The 25,305-nt window shown below is 38.3% G+C and overlaps 1 protein-coding gene across 7 annotated transcripts in view; it reads left to right on the top strand.

Annotated features, from left to right (window-relative positions):
- Positions 1-25,305, top strand: part of ATRX (ATRX chromatin remodeler) — a 323,761-nt gene that overhangs the window by 42,199 nt on the left and 256,257 nt on the right. For 4 of the 7 annotated variants that reach the window (XM_036902727.2, XM_057495649.1, XM_036902725.2 and 1 more), the window contains 3 exons: positions 2,776-2,885; positions 6,884-6,951; positions 7,251-10,324. In XM_036902727.2, coding sequence (XP_036758622.2) covers positions 2,776-2,885; positions 6,884-6,951; positions 7,251-10,324 — 3,252 coding nt within the window. The remainder of the gene's footprint in view (positions 1-2,775; positions 2,886-6,883; positions 6,952-7,250; positions 10,325-25,305) is intronic. The other 3 variants (XM_036902729.2, XM_036902726.2, XM_036902730.2) reach the window with 2 other exon arrangements.

Below are 25,305 nucleotides of genomic sequence, written 5' to 3'. Positions count from 1 at the left end.
AGGTTTACCTAGAATCTAGTTCATGGTAGGGAAACTGCCATTGCAGCAACAGAACTCACCAAAGTTAACTAGTATTCTTAGAACAAGAGAATCAGCAGGTAGAAGATGATGGTAAGGACCAGTAGCATGAGTTTCTTTCTTCTGATTGTGGGTCCTGTAGGGAAGATAGATAACTAAGTGTGCTATGTGGTGTCAAAATTAATACTTAAATGGTGTCTTTTGGGAGGAACTGTGGAGCAGTCAGTGTCTGAAATGTGGATTAAGTCCAGAAAGATTAAAGCAAGAACCGTAGTTGTTGGGGAGGGTTTTCTTAGTGCCACTTTGCTATGCTGCTTGTATTTGGTCTGAGCCAATATGTTTCTGGAACATTTTATTGAGTGTTCTGTGTCAGAATGTTTATATCTTGCTTAAGGGAATCTGAATGTCTGTTGCCATATAGTAGCACTTAACTCTTTCATGTTAATTTTTGTTTTAATAATTTGCTACATCTTTAAACTGTCTTACATCACATAGGAAATTTAACTATGTTTACTTATATATACATGTATGAATAAACTCACACATGAATGAAACCTGAGATACTGAATTGCTAGTTAATATTCAAACTTCCTTCCTAAGCTAGTTCTAAAATTGAAGCCTAATTTAGGAAGCTGTCAATGATGGTAAATTTTTTATATAAAATAATCTTATTTTAATTTGAAACAAAATTAAACATAATGATATAGCTATATTGACCGTTTTAGGAGCTACTATTTAAGTATAGCCTATTTTGACATCCTTTCCCCAGTTTAATCATTAAAAATATATTTCATATCTAAGTTTTCTATATGGTACGATAATTTTGTTCATTCTTAAAGTTACCAAAATGTATTGAGCTCAGAAATGAAAACTTTTTCCATTTGTACACTGTATTATAATCATTAAGATTTTGTAACTAAAAATAAAAATTTAAAACATACACGTTTAGAAACAGTATGTAATAATGTTTTGGCATGTTATAATATTTGCTTCAGATCTCAATTAAAATATTGGTTCAGTTCTACTCTCATCCATTTTCTCCTTCCTCCGACACCTCAGGTAATAATTATCCAGAAGTTTGTATGGCATGTGCATGTGTGTCATTTCCATGCATGTTTTTACATTTTTTCTATACATATATTTATTCATAAAGCATTTTTATTTTAAAACACACAAAACAGTATCCTTCATATATTCTTTTTGCAACATTTCTCATTCAACATTGTGTTTATTAATTAGTGCTGCAACAAATATCCTCTACGTGATACCTTGTGCACATGCGGGAGAAATTCTCCAAAGGATCACCTTGTTTTGTTTAGTTCTTGAGTAGGTGCAGAAGCATATAGGAGATACTTAACATTATTTAACATTGGCTGAACATTCAAACTCCAGCTTTTATTTACCTTGTTAGTTTATCTGAATGTAATCATCATTTGACATGAAAAAGCACATTGTATACTTGTTTCTGTTAAAAGAACTACAAAAATAATATGCATACTCAAGTTCAAACACTAATGCAGAACAATACTTAAAATGTTAGCAGCTTATATAATAAGTCTTCAAATTATCTATGTTTTCTGGAAAAAGTATGATGATGCCCTTATAGCTTGGCTAAATTTTTTTAACTTATGCAAATTAAAATATTTGTGATAATTTCTAGGTCTGTGGTGTTGTGGACCTTAAAACTAAGAACACAAAATAGGAAATTAAAAAGTGAAAATTATATGGGTTGTTCTATCTTTTATTTAGGGATAGAGAGTTTGTATTATTATTTTTAGTCATCTTTTTATTTGTAAATGTCATTTTCATGGAACTCTTTTGAATCATAATCTACCATCTTGATTGGATCAAGGTCTTGGTTGCATATTAGATTCATCTGTAAAATTTAAGAAGAGTTTAGGATATTCCAATTCATGGTTTAAGGGTGGGAATGGCTGTCTCTCTTTTTAAGTAGATTCCTCAGATGATTCTGACGTTCAGCTCACATTGGGAAGCACTGCCCTAAGCAGAAGTAGCAAGGAGAGTGAAGCAGTAGAGGTTTCCCCTAACTCTTTGTTGTGTAGGGTCTTAAGTCTGTTTTCCTATAGCCACTGTAGAATAAGGCTCTGCCTTTTGTTCCCCAGCCTTGCTGAGGTTTTGCTGCCAAGATAGATAAACCTGCAAGTCTTAACTTACTCTTACTTGGAAATAGTTGACAGTGCTGATAGGGAGTGGACAGTGGAATTAACATTGAAAGAGGGCAAGTTAGTTGGGATTGTGGATAGTATTGGAGTAAATCTCAGGAGGGAAACTGGTAATGTAAAATTAACAGGTTCTTAAATACCACACTGAAAGGATCTGTGCGTATATGGCATACGTAACTTAAGTATAGGGTTGCAAAAATATCTGATCCGTATATGTCGCTTGCTTTGCAGTTCTTTGGAAATTATACTGACTTTATTTGTAGAGCAGTAGTAAAATGAAAAAGAGCTCTTTACCCCTATTTTTAGAACTTGTCTTGTGGAGTCTCTTCATGTTACATCAAATTATGAGAAATAGGGTTTGCATCTGTAAAAGAAAACAAGTTGGGATTCGTAGCTTTGGAGTTTGCTCAGGTTGTCATGTTTTTAGTAGTCCATAAAATAATTAACCTTATTGCTTGTGTCTAAAAAGTCATTTTTCTAAGGATTATGAGGTGTTTAATTTCCAACATGAAAGTTTCAAAATGCTGACTAGAACTTAGTATATGTGTGAATAATGGTCATTCCTTTCTCCTAGAAGATGGGCTTCATGGAATTGTGAGCTGCACAGCTTGTGGACAACAGGTCAATCATTTTCAAAAAGATTCCATCTATAGACATCCTTCACTGCAAGTACTTATTTGTAAGGTACGTAATGATCTGTTGATAATTCATTCCATAATATTTGCATACTTACCATATGTTAGACTTCTAGGGCACAGTGATGATGAAGATGGAAATAGTTTTTGTCCTTGGAGGGCTTATATTATAGTGGGGAAGACAGACATATAAAGCCTGATAAGTGCCATGATAGGGGAGATACTATGTATTATGGAACACTTAAGAAGTCTGTGTAATTTGGAGTTGGGTGGGGTGGGGGAGGGGCTTGTAATGGAGATAATAGAAGCTGGTATCTGAAATATAAATATACATTAGCCTGGTGAAGTAGAATTGGTTCAGAATATTCTAGGAAGAGGCACTGTGGTATTCAAAAGCTGGTAGGTAAGGGAGAATGTGTTGTGTTGGATAAACTGAAGAGTGCTTGCGTGTACATGTATGTATTATAACCTTCCCTCTTATGTAGCCTAATTACCCAAATCTAAACTTTCCATGTAGAGCAGGTTTTGGCATAACTTAGAGATAATAGAATTAAAAATGTTTCATATGTGTTTGAAGATAGTTAAGAAAAATTTTTATTGAAGTATAGTCAATAAACAGTATTGTATTGATTCCAGGTATATACAACATGGTGATTTGACAGTGATCTACATTATTAAATGCTCACCCCCAACTAGTGTAGTTATTATCTTCCACATAGAATGATGTTACAGAATTATTGACTATATTCTCTATGCTGTACTTTCATCCCCATGACACTAATATATTATGATTGAGATTTTGTGCCTCTTTATCCCCTTCACCCATTTCACCCCTGACGCCTCCTCCATGGTAACCACCACTCAGTGTTCATGAGTCTATGTTCTGTTTTGTTTTGTTTTTAAAGATTCCACATAAAAGTGAAATCATAAGGTATTTGTCTTTCTCTGGCCTTTCTTATTTTACTTAGCATAATACCTTCTAGATCCATCCATGTGATTGCTTTGTTTTTTATGGCTGAATAATATTCCATTGTGTATATCCATTCATCTATTGATGGACACTTTGATTGCTTCCATATGTTGGCTGTTGTAAATAATGCGGTAAAACATAGGGGTTCAAATGTCTTTTCAAATTAGGGATTTTGTTTTCTTCTGGTAGATTTGTAGAAGTGGGATACTGGGTCATACAGTTATTTCTGTTTTCGGTTTTTTGAGAAACTTCTGTACTGCTTTCTACAGTGGTTGGACCAATTTACCTTCCCAGCAACAGTGTACGAGAGATCCCTTTTCTTCACTTCCTCACCAACACTTGTTATTTCTTGTCTTTTTGGATAGTAGCCATTCTGACTCGTGTGAGGTGATATCTCATTGTAGTTTTGATGTGCATTTCTCTAGTGATTGGTGATGTTGAGCATGTTTTCATTTACCTGTTGGCTATCTGTATGTCTTCTTTGGAAAAATATCATTTATATCCTCTGCCCACTTTTCATTCATTTTCTTTTTGGTTTTTTGGTGTTGACTTCTATGAGTTTATTTATGTTTTTTGAGTATTAGCTCCTTACCAGATACCTTTTGCAAATACATTTTCCCGTACAACAGGTTGCCTTTTCATTTTGTTGATGATATCCTTTGCTGTACAGATGCTTTTTAGTTTTATATAGTTCCATTTATTTATTTTTGCTTTTGTTTTCCTTGCCTGGGGAGACATATCCAGAAAAAATACTACTCATTCTGTTGTTCAAGAGATTCTTGCCTGTGTTTTCATCTTAAGAGTTTTATGGTTTCATGACTTATATTTAGCTCTTTAGTTTATTTAGAGTTTGCTTTTGTATATAGTGTTAGACAGTGATTCAGTTACATTCTCTTGCATGTAGCTGTCCAGTTTTCCCACCACCGTGAATTGAAGAGACTGTCTTTTCCCAGTTATATATTTTCTTGCCTCCTTTGTTATATATTAATTGAGTATATATGCATAGGTTTATTTATGGGCCTTCTCTGTTCTGTCCATTGACCTGTCTGTTTTTGTGCCAGTATCATAATGTTTCACTCCCTGTAGTTCCGTAGTACAGCTTGAAATCAGGGAGCATGATACCCCCAACTTCGTTCTTTTTTCTCAGGATTGCTTTGGCTATTCAGGGTCTTTTGTGGTTCCATATAAATTTCAGGATTATTTGCTGTAGGCCATTAAAAATGCCATTGGTATTTTGATGGAGATTGCTGTGGGCAGGATGGCCATTTTGACAATATTAATTCTTCCTATCCTTGAGCATGGGATAGCTTTACATTTATTTGTGTCTTCAGTTTCTTTCATCTCAATGTCTTACAGTTTTCAGAGTAAGGTCTCACCTCCTTGGTTTGTTTTATTCCTAGGTATTTTATTGTTTTTGATGTAATTGTAATTGGAATTATTTTCTTTATTTCTCTTTCTGCTAGTTCCTTGTATATAGAAGGATATAGAACTGCAACAAGTTTCTGTATAATGATTTTGTATTACTAAATCCTTGTGTTTGTTCTAACAGCTTTTTGGCAGCATCTTTAGGGTTTTCTGTATATAGAGTATCATGTCATCTGCAAATAGGTACAGTTTGACTTCTTTACCAAAGCTATCCCATACTCATGGATAGGAAGAATTAATATTATCTGAGTGGCTGTCCTGCCCAAAGTAATGCCCATCAAAATACCAATGGCATTTTTTGGTGAACTAGAACAAATAATTCTAAAATTTACATGGAACCACAAAAGACAAATGGATGCCTTTAAGTTTATTTTCTTGTGTGGTTGCTGTGACTAGGACTCCCAATATTATGTTGAATGAAGTTGGTGAGAATGGTCATTATTGTCTTGTTCCTGATCTTAGAGGAAAAGCATTCAGCTTTTCACCATTGAGAATGATGTTAGGTGTGGGTTTTTCGTACATGGCCTTTATTATGTTGTGGTATATTCCCTCTACACCGACTTTGTTGAGTAAGGTAGTTGTAACAATCTGTGTATGTTTTTTTATTAGTAATACCTTGGAGTTAATTTTACAGTATATTTAATATCAAGATTATCATCTCCTCAACACATATTAATCTCTAATATCAATCCTGTTAGTTTGTTTCCCAATAAAATGTCTTCTTGAAGTGCAGGGGCATACCAGACTTACCTCAGCATTCTGGTTTTGGATCTTTTCTTGTATGAATTGTTGATAGATATAAACCTACTTAAATGTACTAAAATTACTTCGTCCTTTTGCAGTTTGGCTCTCTCCTTTTCTTGAATTCAGTTCACACAGAGCCTATCTAGGGTATATGTTGTAGCTTCTAGTTTTAAATTGTGACAACTGAAATTCATATTGCTGGATTTGTATTGTGCATTCCTTTTCTCTTTTCTTAGATGCAAGATTGGTTTTTTTCAAGAGCCAGTCTGTTGTGCATGGCTTACTTCAGTAACCAATAGATTTCATCAGTGGACATGGAGAAAACTTCTCACTTTCCTGTCCCATTGAAAGGAGTTTAGAATCAGTTAGTGTTGGATTTGAACACCATCCTTATCTCTTACTAGTGGTTTGACTTTAGGATATTTATTTACATATTAATTAACCTTTGCCTTTACTCTCAATTGAGCCAGATCTCCTATCTAGCGTAGTAGGTATTTTGAAGTTTAAAGATAATGTAGGTTAATGTTGCTTAGTTGTACACATAATACCTGTTTATATGTGATGACTTGCTCATTAATTAGCAACAGCATCAAATACATTTTTATGTAGCACTTTAGTAGCTAGTCCTATGAGATAGAAATTTGTTTTACCAAAATCTTTTATTAACTTCTATATGAGGAATAGTGGTGCTTGATAATGTGGAAATCTATTTCAAGGAATTAATTTATTGAGATATTCCTATGTCTGGAAAGTACTAGTAATGGACAGTACAGTGTTTTTGTTTTGACTTTTTAAAACATGCACATACTCCCTTTTCTTTTTTGATGGCTTAAAAAAATAAAGATTTTGTCTTTTATGAATGTTATAAATTTTGAATAAAATTTCTGCTTCCCCTTCTCTTTTAATAGAATTGCTTTAAATATTACATGAGTGATGATATTAGCCGTGACTCTGATGGAATGGATGAACAGTGTAGGTAGGTAATAAACCAAGATGAACTAAAATTCATTGTTCTCTATTTACTTGGGGGAAATTCTTACAGTCTGTTTTATTATATCCATTTTTTTAGTATTACCATTGAAGCCTTTAATAAAGGTGGTTCTTTTCCACAAAGCCTTAGGTTTTATGTTTTAGTTTCCAGTAACGAATAAGCAGATAACTAAATTATTTTAATATTAAAATTGCTAGCAGGAAAATTTAAATTGTTTCAATAGTGAAAAGATTTGAAATGAGTTTCATTTGAAAATAATATTTTAAATCATTAAATAATTTCAGATGGTGTGCAGAAGGTGGAAACTTGATTTGTTGCGACTTTTGTCATAATGCCTTCTGCAAGAAATGCATTTTGCGCAACCTTGGTCGAAAGGAGCTCTCTACAATAATGGATGAAAATAACCAATGGTATTGCTACATTTGTCACCCGGAGCCTTTGTTGGATTTGGTCACTACATGTAACAGCGTATTTGAAAATTTAGAACAGTTGTTGCAACAAAATAAGAAGAAGATAAAAGTTGACAATGAAAAGAATAAAGTATATGACCATACACCCAAATTTTCTCCAAAGAAAAATAGTTCAAGTTGTAATGGAGAAGAAAAGAAATTAGATGATTCATGTTCTGGTTCTGTAATCTACTCTTACTCAGCACTAATTGTGCCCAAAGAGATGATTAAGAAGGCAAAAAAACTGATTGAGACCACAGCGAACATGAACTCCAGCTATGTTAAGTTTTTGAAGCAGGCAACAGATAATTCAGAAATCAGTTCTGCTACAAAGTTACGAAAGCTTAAGGCTTTTAAGTCTGTGTTGGCTGATATCAAGAAAGCTCATCTTGCATTAGAAGAAGATTTGAATTCAGAGATTCGAGCTTCAGATGCTGTAAACAAAGAGAAAAATACCAAAGAGCATAAAGTCATAGATGGTAAGTCTGAAACGAAAGTGCGAAAAGGAGAAAAATCTTGTGCTTTGGAACGGAAAGATATTCCGAAATCAGAAGCTAAACTACCAAGAAAGCAGGTAGATAGTGAGCAACTGGATCAGAGTGTAGTAGTAGAGGAACAGAGGGCAAATAAAAATGCCACTGGTGAACATAAGAAATCTGATAAAAAAGAAGAACCTCAGTATGAACCTGCTAACACTTCTGAAGACTTAGACATGGATATTGTGTCTGTTCCTTCCTCAGTTCCAGAAGACATTTTTGAGAATCTTGAGAGTGGTATGGAAGTTCAGAGTTCAGCTGATTATCAGGGGGAGAGCAACAGTGGAACTGAGCAAGAACTGGAGAGTTCTTCCGTAAAATTAAATATTACTTCAAAAGACAACAGAGGAGGTATTAAATCAAAAACTACAGCAAAAGTAACAAAAGAATTATATGTTAAACTCACCCCCGTTTCCCTCTCTAATTCCCCAATTAAAGGTGCTGATTGTCAGGAAATTCCACAAGATAAAGATGACTATAAATGTTCTGGTCTGAACCCTAAACAAGAAAACTTTGGACTTGGACAGGAAAAGAGTGATAGTGAACATTTGACTGAAAGTGAAGTTCCATTACTTTTAGAAGAATCTGATCTTCGAAGATCCCCACGTGTAAAGACTACACCCTTGAGGCGACAGACTGAAACTAATCCTGCAACATCTAATTCAGATGAGGAAAGTAATGATGCAGTTAAAGAGAAACAAAAATTACCAGTTTCAATGAGAAAAAAGGATAAGCGGAATTGTTCTGACAGTGCTATAGGTAATCCTAAATCTATTAAATCGCCTAAGTCTAAGCAGTCAGAAACTGTGGATCAAACTTCAGATTCTGATGAAATGCTAACAATCCTCAAAGAGGTTTCCAGGATGAGTAACAGTTCTTCAGATACTGATATTAATGATACTCTTACAGATCGTGAGAAGACTTTGTATGATTTAAAGACTCAAACAGGGAAAGATGATAAAGGAAAGAGGAAACGAAAAAATTCTACTTCTGGCTCAGATTTTGATATTAAAAAAGGCAAAACAGCTAAAAGGTCTATAGTTTCTAAAAAGAAACGACAAAACCAGTCTGAATCTTCTAATTATGACTCAGAATTAGAAAAAGAGATAAAGAACATGAGTAAAATAGGGGCTGTCAGAACAACCAAAAAAGGAGTTCCAAATAAAGAAGATTATGATTCTTCTGAAGATGAAAAACACAACAGTAAAGGAATGGACAATCAAGGGCAGAAAAGTTTGAAGACTGCACAAGGATCAACTGATGATACAGAAAGAAAACAAGAGAGAGAGAATTTCTCTTCAGAAGGCACAGTTAATAAAGACAAGACCATTGTGGAATTCAGAGAACGACTTGCTAAGAAGCAACAGGCAGCTGTTTACTCTGATGGTGCTGATAAGCCTCTTTCTGGGAAAGATGAGAGTTTTAATTCTTCAGGGGACAAAAAGGTTGCTGAAACTAAAGAAAAGAGTAAACATATGAAAACCAAAACATGTAAGAAAGGACAGGTTGGCTTATCTGATATTGGTGAGATGTTCCCAAAGAAAGAGCAGAGTGATGAATCCTCTGAAGATGATAAAAAGCAAAGCAAAAAGGGAACTGAGGAAAAAGAAAAGAAAACTACAGATTTGAAGAAAAAAGTAGTTAAGATGGAGCAGCAGTATGATTCATCATCTGATGGCACTGAGAAATTACCTAAGGGTGAAGAAATTTGTTGCTTTCTTAAAGGCCAAAAACAAAATAAGAATCATATAACTGATGGGGAAAAGAGAAGCAAAAAAATAAAAGGTAACAATTTTAAAAAGAAGTATGAGTTATCTGGTAATGCTGACAAGTTACCAGGGAAAACAGATAATTGTGATTCTTCAGAAGATAAAAGGAGTAAGAATGGAGCATCTGGTAAAGAGAAGAAAAGGTGCAACATGCCTGAAAAGAGTTCAAGGAAGAGACAAGATGGTTCATCATCTGATACTGAGAAATATTTCATGAAAGAGGATGGTTGTGATTCTTCAGAAAAGAGAATGAAAAGAATAGAATTGAGGGAGAGAAGAAATTTAAATTCAAAGAGAAATACCAAGGAAATACAAATTGGCTCATCATCATCTGATGCTGAGGAAAGTTCTGAAGATAACAAAAAGCTGAAGAAACAAAGAACATCAGCTAAAAAGAAGGCAGGCAATGTCAAGGAGAAAATGAGAAACTCCGTAAGGTCAAGCACTAAAAGGAAGCAAGCTGACATTACTTCCTCATCTTCTTCTGATATGGGAGGGGGTGACCAGAATTCTGGAGGCGATGGGAGCAGTGATGAGCAGAAAATTAAGCCTGTGACCGAAAATTTAGTGCTATCTTCTCATACTGGATTTTGCCAGTCTTCAGGTATGCAAAAATAAAAAAATTATTGTTTATATTTTTTCCGTCTTGAATGACTACATTGTTTAATTTTCTCAGACCCAGTCAAATGCAATGGTTCTGTTCAGGAAAAGACCATTTGAATATTCTTTAGACATGTACCAGAAAGCCTTTCTTCATTCTTTCATTTATTTAGTTTTCAGTGGTTTTCTTCCAGTTTTATTAAGAAATAATTGATATACATCATTGTATAACTTAAGGCATACAACATGATAGTTTGATTTACATATATTGTGAAATGATTAGTACAGTACAGCTAATATCCACCTTACCATATAGATACAATAAAAGAAGAAAAACTAAAGGGAAAACCATTTCTTCCTAAGATGAGAACTCTTAGGATTGACTCTCTTAACTTTCATATATATCAAATGGTACTTCAGTTATCATGCTATATATTAACATCCCTAGTCCTGATTTATAATTAGAAGATAGTACCTTTGAGCCATCTCCCTCCAAACCTCCCTCCCTGACCCCTGAACATAATTCTTCAATGTCTAATTCTCAGTGCACATCCAGATTTCCTTAATGGTCTCAGAAATGTTTTTTTATGGTTGGTTTTGAAATGATAACTTGAAACGTGCAGTTTTCTTGGTGTATGACTTCTTTTTTTTTCATTTTGGTATCATTAATCTACAATTACATGAAGAATATTATGTTTATTAGGCTCCCCCCTTCACCAAGTCCCCCCAACATACCCCTTCACAGTCACTGTCCATCTGTGTAAATAAGATGCTGTAAAATCACTACTTGTCTTCTCTGTGTTGCACAGCCCTCCCCATGCCCCCCAGGCACTATACATGTTAATCATGATACACTCTTTCTTTTCCCCGCCCTTATCCCTCCCTTCCCACCCATCCTCCCCAGTCCTTTCCCTTTGGTAACTATTAGTCCATTCTTGGGTTCTGTGCTTCTGCTGCTGTTTTGTTATTTCAGTTTCCCTTTGTTCTTATACTCCACATATGAGTGAAATGATTTGGTACTTGTCTTTCTCCACCTGGCTTATTTCACTGAGCATCATACCCTCTAGCTCCATCCATGCTGTTGCGAATGGTAGGATCTGTTTTTTTCTTATGGCTGTGTAATATTCCATTGTGTATATGTACCATATTTTCTTTATCCATTCATCTACTGATGGACATTTAGGTTGCTTCCATATCTTGGCTATTGTAAATAGTGCAGTGATAAACATAGGGGTGCATCTGCCTTCTTCAAGCTGGAGTGCTACATTCTTAGGGTAAATTCCTAGAAGTGGAATTCCTGGGTCAAATGGTATTTCTATTTTGAGCATTCTGAGGAACTTCCATACTGCTTTCCACAATGGTTGGACTAATTAACATTCCCACCAGCAGTGTAGGAGGTTCCCCTTTGTCCACACCCTCGCCAACATTTGTTGTTGTCTGTCTTTTTGATGATGGCGATCCTTACTGGTGTGAGGTAATATCTCATTGTGGTTTTAATTTGCATTTCTCTGATGATTAGCGATGTGGAGCATCTTTTCATGTGCCTATTTGCCATCTGGATTTCTTCTTTGGAGAACTGTCTATTCAGCTCCTCTGCGCATTTTTTAATTGGATTATTTGCTTTTTGTTTGTTGAGGTGTGTGAGCTCTTTATGTATTTTGGATGTCAATCCTTTAACAGACCTGTCATTTATGAATATATTCTCCCATACTGCAGGATACCTTTTTGTTCTGTTGATAGTGTCCTTTGCTGTACAGAAGCTTTTCAACTTGATATAGTCCCACTTGTTCATATTTGCCTTTGTTTCCCTTGCCCGGGGAGATACGTTCATGAAGAAGTCACTCATGTGTATGTCCATGAGATTTTTGCCTATGTTTTTTCCTAAGAGTTTTATGGTTTCATGACTTACATTCAGGTCTTTGATCCATTTTGAATTTACTTTTGTGTATGGGGTTAGACAGTGATCTAGTTTCATTCTCTTACATGTAGCTGTCCAATTTTGCCAGCAACATCTGTTGAAGCGACTGTCATTTCCCCATTGTATGTCCATGGCCCCTTTATCGTGTATTAATTGACCGTATATGTTTGGGTTAATGTCTGGAGTCTGTATTCTGTTGCACTGGTCTGTGGGTCTGTTCGTGTACCAGTACCAAATCTTGATTTCTGTGGCTTTGTAGTAGAGCTTGAAGTTGGGGAGTGAGATTCCCCCCCACTTTATTCTTCCTTCTCAGGATTGCTTTGGCTATTTGGGGTCTTCTGCAGTTCCATATGAATTTTTGAACTATTTGTTCCAGTTCATTGAAGAATAACTTTGGTAATTTGATAGGGATTGTATCAAATCTGTATATTGCTTTGGGCAGGATGGCCATTTTGACGATATTAATTCTTCCCAGCCAGGAGCATGGATGACTTTCCATTTGTTAGTGACCTCTTTAATTTCTCTTAAGAGTGTCTTGTAGTTTTCAGGGTATAGGTCTTTCACTTCCTTGGTTAGGTCTATTCCTAGGTATTTTATTCTTTTTGATGCTATTGTGAATGGAATTGTTTTCCTGATTTCTCTTTCTATGAGTTCATTGTTAGTGTATAGGAAAGCTACAGATTTCTGTGTGTTAATTTTGTATCCTGCAACTTTGCTGAATTCCGATACTAGTTCTAGTAGTTTTGCAGTGGATTCTTTAGGGTTTTTTATGTACAATATCATTTCATTTGCAAATAGTGACAGTTTGACTTCTTCTTTACCAATCTGGATTCCTAGTATTTCTTTGTTTTGTCTGATGGCCGTGGCTAGGACCTCCAGTACTATGTTGAATAACAGTGGGGAGAGTGGGCATCCCTGTCTTGTTCCCGATCTCAGAGGAAAAGCTTTCAGCCTCTCGCTGTTCAGTATGATGTTAGCTGTGGGTTTGTCATATATGGCTTTTATTGTGTTGAGGTACTTGCCCTCTATACCCACGTTGTTGAGAGTTTTTATTATGAATGGATGTTGTATTTTGTCGAATGCTTTTTCAGCGTCTATGGGAATGATCATGTGGTTTTTGTCCTTCTTTTTGTTGATGTGGTGGATGATGTTGATGGATTTTCGAATGTTGTGCCATCCTTGCATCCCTGGGATGAATTCCACTTGGTCATGGTGTATGATCCTCTTGATGTATTTTTGAATTCGGTTTGCTAATATTTTGTTGAGTATTTTTGCATCTACGTTCATCAGGGATATTGGTCTCCAGTTTTCTTTTTTGGTGGGTTCTTTGCCTGGTTTTGGTATTAGGGTGATGTTGGCTTCATAGACTGAGTTTGGGAGTATTCCCTCCTCTTCTATTTTTTGGAAAACTTTAAGGAGAATGGGTGTGATGTCTTCTCTGTATGTCTAATAAAATTCCGAGGTAACTCCATCTGGCCCGGGGGTTTTGTTCTTTGGTAGTTTTTTGATTACCGCTTCAATTTCGTTGCTGGTAATTGGTCTGTTTAGATTTTCTGTTTCTTTCTGGGTTAGTCTTGGAAGGTTGTATTTTTCTAGGAAGTTGTCCATTCTAGGTTTTCCAGCTTGTTAGCATGTAGGTTTTCATAGTATTCTCTAATAATTCTTTGTATTTCTGTGGGGTCCGTCATGATTTTTCCTTTCTTGTTTCTGATTCTGTTGATGTGTGTTCTCTTTTTCTCTTAATAAGGCTGGCCAGAGGCTTATCTATTTTGTTTATTTTCTTGAAGAACCAGCTCTTGGTTTCATTGATTTTGTTTTTTCTATTGTTTTATTCTTCTCAATTTTATTTATTTATCCTATGATCTTTATTATGTCCCTCGGTCTGCTGACCTTAGGCCTCATTTGTTCTTCTTTTTCCAATTTCGATAATTGTGACATTAGACTATTCATTTGGGATTGTTTTTCCTTCTTGAAATATGCCTGGATTGCTATATACTTTCCTCTTAAGACTGCTTTTGCTGTGTCTCACAGAAGTTCGGGCTTTGTGTTGTTGTCATTAGTGTCCATATATTGCTGGATCACCATTTTAATTTGGTCATTGATCCGTTGATTATTTAGGAGCATGTTGTTAAGCCTCCATGTGTTTGTGAGCCTTTTTGCTTTCTTTGTACTATTTATTTCTAGTTTTATGCCTTTGTTATCTGAAAAGTTGGTTGGTAGGATTTCAGTCTTTTGGAATTTACAGAGGCTGTTTTTGTCGCCTAGTATGTGGTCTATTCTGGAGAATGTTCCATGTGCACTTGAGAAGAATGTGTGTGCTGTTGTTTCTAGGTGGAGTGTTCTATAGATGTCTGTTAGGTCCATCTGTTCTAGTGTGTTGTTCAGTGCCTCTGTGTCCTTACTTATTTTCTGTCTGGTGGCTCTGTCCTTTGGAGTGAGTGGTGTGTTAAAGTCTCCCAGAATGAATGAATTGCATTCTATTTCCTCCTTTAATTCTCTTAGTATTTGTTTCACATATATTGGTGCTCCTGTATTGGGTGCATATATGTTTATAATCGTTATATCATCTTGTTGGACTGAGCCCTTTATCATTATATAATGTCCTTCCTTATCTCTTGTTACTTTCTTTATTTTGAAGTCTATTTTGTCTGATACTAGTATTGCAACACCTGCTTTTTTCTCTCTGTTGTTTGCATGAAGTATCTTTTTCCATCCCTTGACTTTTAATCTGTGCATGTCTTTGGGTTTGAGGTGAATCTCTTGTAAGCAGCATATAGATGGGTCTTGCTTTTTTATCCATTCTATTAATCTGTGTCTTTTGATTGGTGCATTCAGTCCATTTACATTTAGGGTGATTATTGAAAGGTATGAACTTATTGCCATTGCAGGCTTTAGATTCGTGGTTACCAAAGGTTCTAGGTTAGCTTGTTTACTACCTTACTGTCTGACCGCACTCGCTTATTTAGCTGTTATTAACACAGTCTGATGATTATTTCTTTTCCTTCTTTTTCCTCCTCCTCCATTCTTCACATGTTGGGTGTTTTGTTCTGGGCTCTTTTTAGGAGTGCTCCCATCTAGAGCAGTCCCTCTAAGATACCCTGTAGAGGTGGTTTGTGGGAGGCAAATTCCCTCAACTTTTGCTTGTCTGGGAATTGTTTAATCCCTCCTTCATATTTAAATGATAATCATGTTGGATACAGTAGTCTTGGTTCAAGGCCCTTCTGTTTCATTGCATTAAATATATCATGCCATTCTCTTCTGTCCTGTAAGGTTTCTGTTGAGACGTCTGTTGATAGCCTGATGGGTTTTCCTTTGTAGGTGACCTTTTTTCTCTCTCTGGCTGCCTTTAATACTCTGTCCTTGTCCTTGATCTTTGCCATTTTAATTATGTGTCTTGGTGTTGTCCTCTTTGGGTCCCGTCTCTCGGGAGTTCTGTGTGCCTCCATAGTCTGGTCAAGTATTTCCTCCCCCAGTTTGGGGAAGTTCTCAGCAATTATTTCTTCAAAGACATTTTGTATCCCTTTTTCTCTCTCTTCTTCTTCTGGTTCCCCTATAATGCGGATATCGTTCTTTTGGATTGGTCACACAGTTCTCTTAATATTGTTTAATTCCTGGAGATCCTTTTATTTCTCTGCATCAGCTTCTATGCTTTCCTGTTCTCTGGTTTCTATTCCATCAGTGGCCTCTTGCATCGTATCTATTCTGCTTATAAATCCGTCCAGAGTTTGTTTCACTTCTGTGATCTCCCTCCGGACGTCTGTAATCTCCCTCCGGAGTTCATCCCTTAGCTCTTGCATATTTCTCTGCAGCTCTGTCAGTATGTTTATGATTTTTATTTTGAATTCTTTTTCAGCGAGACTGGTTAGTTCTGTCTCTGCAGATCCTCTCTCAGGTGTTGTCTGAACTATCTTGGACTGGACTGAATTTTTTTGCCTTTTCATGGTGATAGCAGTGGCTGTAGGCAGGTTGTAGGTGTGTCAGCTGGGAGAAGCAATTCCTTTCCTGCTTGTTTGATGCCTTCCCCTTCTCTGCTGCCTGTGTTGGCTACCCGCATTCCTGAAGCAGCCACCGGTTTAGTCCCCTAAGGTGCTGTCGGCGGGTTATCCGTCAGAGCAGCGTGGAGGCCTGCGGGGAGTGGCAGGTACGCCAGGTGCACTCCTCCATGATAGCGTTGTCCCTGCCGGGCAGCTGTGTGCCTGCAGCAGCCTTTGGGTCTGACCCGGGCAGCTGCGCGTTGGGCTGGGATCCCAGTTGGCTGCTGGGAGCCCGCCTGCTCCCTTTGGCTCCGTTGCAGGTGCTCGTGGGGCTCTCCTATGCGGGCCTCTACCAAGCTCCTGTGGCTCCACTGCCGCCGGTGCATGTGAGCAGCACCTGGGCTGTTCGGTTGCTGCTGCTGCAGGCTCCCACAAGCCTCTCCTGGTCCCCTCTGGCCCTGTTGGCGCATGCGCTCTGCTCCTGGTCCCTTTTGGTGCCACCGCCCCCGGCACATGCTGCCACTTTCCGCTACTGGGCCGGTGTGTCGGGGTCCGCACCAGTTGGAGGAACGACTGACAGGTTGCTTAGTGCTGTGAGGGGCTTCAGAGCTGCACTGCCTCCCTGGGGTTTAGGGCGCCTAAGGTTCCCCGGGATTCCCAGCGGCTGGGTAAGTGTGCCGGGACAACTTCGTCCAGCTGTGGGGTCCCTGTCTCTTCAAGACTTGCAGAAAGCACTCGTTTTTCTTTTGTCTCAGGGGTGCTGGTTGCGGGAACGTGCCCACAGGTTTTGCTTTTCCGTTTCTCTAACATCCAGCACCCCGTGCACCTTGTTTCTGCGCTCTGGGTGCGGATTTCTAGAGCTGGTTGTTTAGCAGTCCTGGGCTTTCACTCCCCGTTCTGAGTCCTTTCTTCCCGCTGGGTTCTGGGGTGGGGGTGCGTTCAGGTCCCGCCTGGCCGCAGCTTGTATCTTACCCCCTCCGTGTGATGTTGAGTTCTCACAGATGTAGATGTATCTTGGCTGTTGTACTGCATCCACTGGTGTCTCTTTTAGGAATAGTTGTATTTATTGTATTTTCATAAATATATCTGTTTTGGGGAGGAGATTTCCATTGAACTACTCACGCCACCATCTTCCCGTGATCCCTGTGTATGACTTCTTTACACAACATTATTTTTGCAGCAGTAACCTTTCTTAAAAAAGTTAAAGTATCCTTGATACACAATCCTATGTTGGTTTCAAATATACAACACAGTGGTTCAACAGTTACCCATATTGTTAAATCCTCACCTACTCTAGTGTGGTTACTATCTGTCAGCACAGTAAGGTATTACGGAGTGATTATATTCTCCATGCTGTAGTACTCTCCCTGTGAACAATTTACATTGTGATTGTGAGTTATGCGCCTTTATCCCCTTCACCCTCCCTGCACAAGTGTCCCAACCATTCCTGCCCCAACCCCTCCCCCTTGGTGACCACTAGTCCCTTCTTATTGTGTTAGTCTACTGCTATTTTGTTTGTTTTGATTTGCTTTGATTTTTTACTCCACAAATAAGTGAAATCATACGGTATTTGTCTTCTCTGCTTGGCTTATTTCACTGAGCATAATACCCTCTAGATTCATTCATTTTGTTGCAAATGACGGTATTTCCTTTCTTTATATAGCTGAATAATATTCCATTGTGTATCTGTCGAATATCTTTATCCATTCATCTGTGATATGGACAGGTTGCTTTCATACCTTGGCTATTGCAAATAGTGCAGTGATAAACATGGGGTACAGACATCTTTTAGAACCAGGGATTTTGTTTTCTTCAGGTAAATTCTTAGGAGTGTAATTACTGGGTCAAATCATATTTCTATTTTTAGTTTTTTGAAGAACATCCATATTGCATTCCACAATGGTAACACCAATTAACATTCCCACCAACAGTGTAAGAGGATTCCCATTTCTCCACATCCTTTCCAGCATCTGTGATTGTCTTTTGGATAGTGTCCATCCAAACTGGTATGAGATGATACCTCGTTGTGGTTTAAACTCGTTGTAGTTCCCTGATGATAAGATATGTGGAGCATCTTCTCATGTGCCTGTTGCTTGGTAATTAGTTGGTTTACTACTTTTACTGTGGGTTTATTTTCTTTGGTGACAGCTTTTTAGCCTTGGGGTCATTTCCCTCTACAGCGATACCTTTAACATATCATGTAAAACTGGCTTAGTGGTGGCGAATTCCTTTAGCTTTTATCTGGAAATTGTTTAATCCCTGCTTCAAATTTAAGTGATGATCTCACTGGGTGGAAGATTCTTGGTTGGAGGTCCTTCTGTTTTAGTACCTTAAATATATAGTGCTACTTGCTTCTGGACTGAACAGTTTCTGCTGAGAAGTCAGCTTTTAGCCTGATGTTATTTCCTTTATAAGTAATCTTTTTTTCTCTCTCTGGCTGCTTTTAACACTTTCTCTCCTTGATCTTTCCCATTTTAATTATTATATGTCTGTCTGTCTTGGTGTTGTCTTGCTGGGGTTCCTTTTGTTAGGGGATCTCTGTGCTTCCATGACCTGAGTGTTTATTTTGTTCCCCAGATTGGGGAAGGTTTCAACAGTTATTTTCTTACAAGACTTTCTAGCCCTTTATCTTCTCTTCTCATTCTGTTACCGCTATTATGAGAATATGGTTTAGTTTGTTTTGGTCACATAGCTCTCTTATCATTTCATTCCTAGAGGTCCTTTTTTCTCTCTTCCTCAGCTTCTTTGTTTTCCTGTTCTCTACATTTCTATTTTGTTTACCATCTCCACTACATTATCTAATTTACTTTTAAATCTCTCCATTGCCTCTTTATTTCAGACACTGTATTCTTCAGCTTTGAATGACTCTTTTTCAGGTTTTCTATCTTTTTCTTGAAGTCCTCCCTGAGATCTCGATTAATTTTTTGTAAATCTACGACCATGTTTAGGACTTTTATTTTGAAGTCTTTATCAAGATTGGTGATCTCTATTTCATTTAGCCCTCTTCTGGGGTTCTGTCTTATACTTTAGATTGGATAAAATTCCTCTGCCTGCTCATTTTGTCAGTGATTCTGTGTTTCTTCCTTTGTATTAAATGTTGCTGTGATTTCTGGTCTAAAGAGTAGTAACTTTATTAAGAAGGTGTACTTGATGCTCAGAAGCTCAAGATTCTTTACTCTCTAGTGCCTTTTTCTATTTTGCGGGGGTCCCTGTTGTTGGCATGCCATGGATGGGGCTCCTTTCTGTCTGGCTTTTGTAGTGGTCTAAGTATGGGTGGGCAGTTTGCTTGAGCTGCTGCCTTTGTGATCAGCTCAGGAATCTGTTGAGCTCACTGTGGGTTAGGCCTCTCTCTACCTGGCTTGCAACAATTTTTGGGCTGCAGGGTTAATGGGGTGGGTGGACCAGTGTGCCCCGGCTGGATGTGTAGCACCAGGTTTGGATACCTGCAGGGAGGAAGGAGCTCTAGGGGCTTGCTCCTTCAGGCCCCTCTTTGCTTGGGCTGAAATCAACCTAAGCAAGCTGTGAAAGTCTTCGGGTACCTGACAAGTAGAAAAGTCCAATGCTGCTACTGTGTCAATTGGGTTGGTTCCCAGCAGTGTACAAGGAGGTGCCTCGGGCCTGCATTGCTAGCAACGGGTATGGAGTGTCTGGAGCTCCGAAGAGTTCCTGATCTGCTGGGCTGAAGAAGGGTTGGGGTGATATCCTCCACCTGCCCTTTCTGTTGAGGAGAGAGTTTCATCCAACCCTCGTCCCCTCTTGGTGCCCCTCCCACTGCTGGCAAGTCTTTCAAACTGCTGCTTTTGCTTTGGGTCTCAGGACTGGTGGGGCATGCTTGATCTCCAAACTGCTGGAGTCTTGGCCTCCCAGATTGTTCTACCTGCTCTAATGTCCAGTGCTGATATTCACCAGAATGCACTGCAGTGTGGGCTTGTGTTTGCAGAGCAGATCTCCAGGGCCAGGGTGGAGCACTCCTGGGCTCCTACCTCTGCCCCTTTCTGTTCCTCTTCTCCTGCATGTAGGCTGATGTGGGAGGAGGACTTTTGTCCAGCTCAATATCGGCTTTGACTCCTCACCCTTTTCTGTGTCGTCTTCTCTTCTTCCTCAGGTGTATGGGTTCTGTTCTACTGTCTAAAGGTGTTTTTCAGGTCTAGTTGCATTTGCTGTATTTTCTTTTTATGTGTTTTTGGGAGGATGTTTTTGTTTTGCCTTCCTATTCTGTCATGTTTAATTGGATAATTCCTTCTGGGGCTTTTCATTCAAACACAGTAGCAGTATCCATAAGTAGACTGACCATCCACATAGACTATTGGTGTCTGACTTCAGTATGGATTTTTACAAACTATTGTATCTCTTTACCGTGCTTGCTGCAGTAGGATTGTGTGGTACATGAAACTTCAGTTTGATTCCAAATTGTTGCACCCATTCTTATAGTGTATGTCCAGGAAAGTGGGTAAGCCTTGTTCACTCTATTACCTGTTGTAGGCCAGAGGCTGCAGAGATATGCTTCAGGCCTCTTTTGTTCATCTGCTGGTTTGCACAGCGTGTAGGAAAAGCAACTAGAAACCAGGGGTTTCAGCTCCTTAGTTGTTGTCCCATGTTGCTGTGGCACTTGGAGTAAGTCTCTTTCAGAGCATACAGTATACTCCTGTCAGGCTCTGCTCATTTCTTCAAAGGTCAAAGGCAGGCCCACCAATTGGCTATAGCCCACATTGTCTTTTGCGCCACATGCAGTAAACATTGATGTAACTATTGAGCCACATCAGAATGAGGCATTCCTTCTAGCCAACATATCTGGGCCAATTCATCTGGTACATGGTTTCCTGGGGATGCCTGTGGCAAATGGCCCATCCCATGGTGTACTGTACCTGTTTTAGCCTGACCACAGGCTTATAATTCTTGTCACAGATCTTGTCTCTAGAGGTGTCTGTGACCAACCAACCAGTTGGCATGGTGCCATGTAGGTAGCCAAACAGTCAAGCATTGATAGAGGCCCAGCTGTCAGTGCAGACAACTGTTGGGAAGGGCTCTTGGATGATCACAAGCCACACTGCCCACAACTCTGACCATTGACTGCTTTTCTGCTCACTATCTTCCATCCATATTATCTCAGTCTTAGGATGGAAAGTTGCAGCCCTGCATTTTGGGGGCTTCCTGTTGGCCTCCTCCTTGTCTCTGACCCGTAGATTAAGGAGGTGATGCGATGAGATATCGAAGACCTGAATGGACCCGCCAGGGGACTCAAGGCGTAACAGCTCAAGAGTGATGGCAAGAAGGCACTCCTCATATTTACTGAGTAAATGAACATCTGAAGAATTCTGAGTAGGGGGTTCAGCACATGATCATTATCTATCCTTGAGTCCATCCCAAGGGTGGGACACTCCTCAAGGACACCGAAACCATGTGAGGGTGGTCACGAGCTCTAGGAATTTTTTATGGCTTTAATCACTCTGTCCTTGACCAAACATCAGAGGTCGTAGGAGAGGCTATCAAGTCACATACCTTCATACATTTGATTTCTATATTACTTGATTTATATATTAAGCCCATTAATCCCACATTTCCCCCTTATTTTTTAATTAAAGAACACCAAAACAGTAGGGGCAATATAAGCGAGAAGTCTATTTTTAGATCTTGATATCACCTTAGCTAGGTGAAAGCAGTAGAGAATGCCCCACATAAATGGGGGGACGAGGTTCCAAGCCTCGCCTCAGTTGGCCCCCTTGCCTTCACCTGTTGGCGCCCTGCGACTGTGCCTGTCTTAGGTTGTTCCTCCCATGAGGAATCTTACCCATCTCTGGCTAACCAGCCATCCTCTGGGGCCATACAGGGAGATAGTATATGGGAAAAAGAGGCATTTGAAGTAGATTGACACTCTTCTCATATTCCTGCATCCAGCTACAATCATAAAAATCATAAAGTACAAAAATTCGTTGCACGGACTCTCATGAACAATCATTCTTTAGGCATTATTTCTTGAAAAATAACAAGCATGAACAGGCTTCATTAGACTGGTAATGAAATGATGAGCCCACATTGTAAGAACAGGAAGACAAACGCATAATAGAAATAAACCTATAAGTATTGGCCATATACAGTGAAACCAAGAAAACCAGTGTGATAATCAAGGCACTTGTGAAAACTTATCAATAACATGATGAATGTCATCCAATTGATTTTGAATAGTTTGAGAAAATCAGACAAATTGAAACAACACATCCCTGAAAATTGTTCACATCCCATATGTTCTTTTAACAATAGATAGTCTATGGTAGCACGATTTTGAAGTACTGCAGTTCATACTTCTCCCAGTTCTTGGTTCAGTTCAGATAATATAGAAGCAGTCACATTTGTAGTTCTACTGTATGCACAGGCCAGTTTAGGTATTTCGTTCTGCATCCCTGCAGCAAGTGCAGGAACTGGCAAAAGAAATGCAGCAGCAACTGCAACAGCAGTGGGATTCAACAGCCTCACGTTGTTGTCACAGCTCGATGGTAAAGCTCAAGGAAACCTATGTGTATATCCAGGATGATCTTTGAGAGCAGGAAGAATACGTCCCACACCACAAACACCTTGGTATTGTGAAGAGAAGGCTTGATATGTTTTGTTGTCACATAAAAACACTCAGCCATTTGGGAGTCTGTATTCATATGGTTATTTTACACGAATAGTAGAGTTACAATAAGAAGGTATTTGAATACAATTAATACATATACAATCAGTGATTATGGTAGTCCTAACAGGTAAATTTAATTGAATATCATGCATAAGAATGTCAGGAGAACGGGTAATATTTATACCTGATATGTTAGTAAACACCATGGGAGGAAGTCCTATTCGTATTAAATTCTTTGTTAACAATCCACTAATGGAAGAATCTCCTGCTATAGAAAAGGATGACTTATTCAATCCTTGGCCTGCTAGTTGCAGCCATAGGTTAGGTGAGGAGAATTTTCGTTCTGTAACAAGTGATATATTTAAATACACATGACTACTCTTATATGATATGTCAGGAGATCCTTTTTGGAATTTTTTACAGGTATAAATTCCAATATCTTCTCGAGTTAAAACTTTTATAAATATCATATCGACTATTCTCTCTATGAGTTTGATCTGTAGCATTATGCCACCCAAATCTTTCTCCACTTGTTTGCCTATATATTTCCTCACCATTCTTTTTACATACTACTGGACCTGCTGGAGAAGAGCAGGTGGATACACGATGAAGGACGACTACTCGACCTAAATATGGAGGGTTGCTTACACTAGCTGTGATAGTGCAAGCTTGTGTGGTGTGTGTATGTGTAAATTATTGTCAGGAATAAAAATCTCATTATCTGGTGAGCTTCAGCTCTCCGTGGGATGCGAACAAACTGTTGATGAGGTCTGTTGATGATCATCTCTCGGAGTAGACTTCTCTGAAGGTGTTGATATTGGGAGTTCTTCATATCGTATCTTAATTCTCTTCCTGGGTAGCCAGATCAGATGTTGATCCTCTGCAACAATGCAAACAAATCCTTTGCCCCATACTTTAATATGACCTTTATACCACTGTGAAGAACCTAGTGGAGACCACCATACAGGAACTGCTGTTGTTTTAGAAAAAGAAATAGTGTCAGAAAAATGTACTTCCATAGCTGATCATCTGTCACCTTGTAAAAGATCAAAATTAAGAATATGTAAAGCATGCATTAATCGTTGATTTGCAGTTAATTTGATCATGTCGGGGAGCAGTCCCCCTTTTTGTTTTAATAAATTATGTTGAAGAGTAAGATGACAATGTTCAATTAGAGCTTGACCTGTAGAATTGTAAGGAATGCCTGTTTTATGAGTGATACTGTATAGCTGGAAAAGTTTCTTTAGCGTAGAGGAGAGGTAAACTGGAGCGTTGTCAGTTTTTATGGTAGCAGGAACGCCCAATACTGCAAATGCTTGTAAGAGATGAGTAATGACATGAGATTGTTCTCCTGTTAAAGCAGTGGCCCAACGTATCTATAAAACCTATAGATATGTTATAGAATACGTATCTATAGAAACATGAACATGTTTAAGAGTTCCAAATTCAGGAACAATGGTAATGTCCATTTGCCATAGGGCATTAGGGTGTGTTCCTCTGGGAATGGTTCCAGCCTGTAAATGGGGAGAATTGATTTGAGAACAGGTTGAGCAGGAATTCAAGATATTTTGAGCTTCAGAGGCTGAAAGGGAAAAACGCTTTTGCTAAGTAAAGGAAGGAGCATGAATTAGGTCGTGATAATGTTGAGCCGGTGAGTAATTAACTGGAGAAACAAGTTTGTCCACTTTATCATTATAGTATGATAAAGGACCTGGTAAATTAGAATGTGATCGTATGTGAGTGATAAAGAAAGGGTGCAGATGCTGATGGATACACACCTGCAATTGAGAAAATAAAGTGTTAATAGGAGATTGTATGGTGCCTAAAGTCGCAGTTTCTAATAAAGGAACAGAAAAGGCAGTATAAGCAGAGTCAGTAACAATATTAAGAGGACTTGGAAAGTCTTGCAGAGCTTGCAATACAGCGTATAACTCAATTTGTTGTGCAGAAGTAAAAGATGTTTGAAAGGTTTTTGCTAGACCAGAACAAGTCGTATAGGCTGCTTTAAAAGATTTTGCACCATCTATAAAACAAGTCACAGCATTTATTAGTGGATTGGGGGAAGTTTTGTGAGGAAGAATCCATTGATGACGCTGAAAAAAGGAAAATAACTTGTTTTTAGGGTAATGGCAGTCAGTATTACCTAAAAAATTAGCGCAATTTGCCATTGATTATTCCCTTGAAATGCTTGTATGATATTTTGTTTAGATAATGGAAGAACAAAGGAATGAGGATTGTAACCGATCATCTGCCTTAGTCTCTGCCGTCCTTTGAGGATGACGGAGGCTACTTTGTCAATGTAAGGTTGTAACGAGGGTTTAGATTGATATTGTAAAAATATCTGTTCTAACCAACTGTTATACTGACAGAGCAGTCCTGTGGGAGAATGGGGAGTAAAATAAATTAATAGAAGTAAGGGTTTGTGTAAATCAACCTTTGATAATTGAGCCTTTTGAATGTGTTGTTCTGTCCATTTGAGT

Source organism: Manis pentadactyla, chromosome X (genome assembly GCF_030020395.1).
Source record: "Manis pentadactyla isolate mManPen7 chromosome X, mManPen7.hap1, whole genome shotgun sequence".
Lineage (NCBI taxonomy): Eukaryota > Metazoa > Chordata > Mammalia > Pholidota > Manidae > Manis > Manis pentadactyla.
The sequence above is the reverse complement of the archived record's forward strand: the minus strand, read 5'-3'. Positions and strand labels throughout refer to the sequence as shown.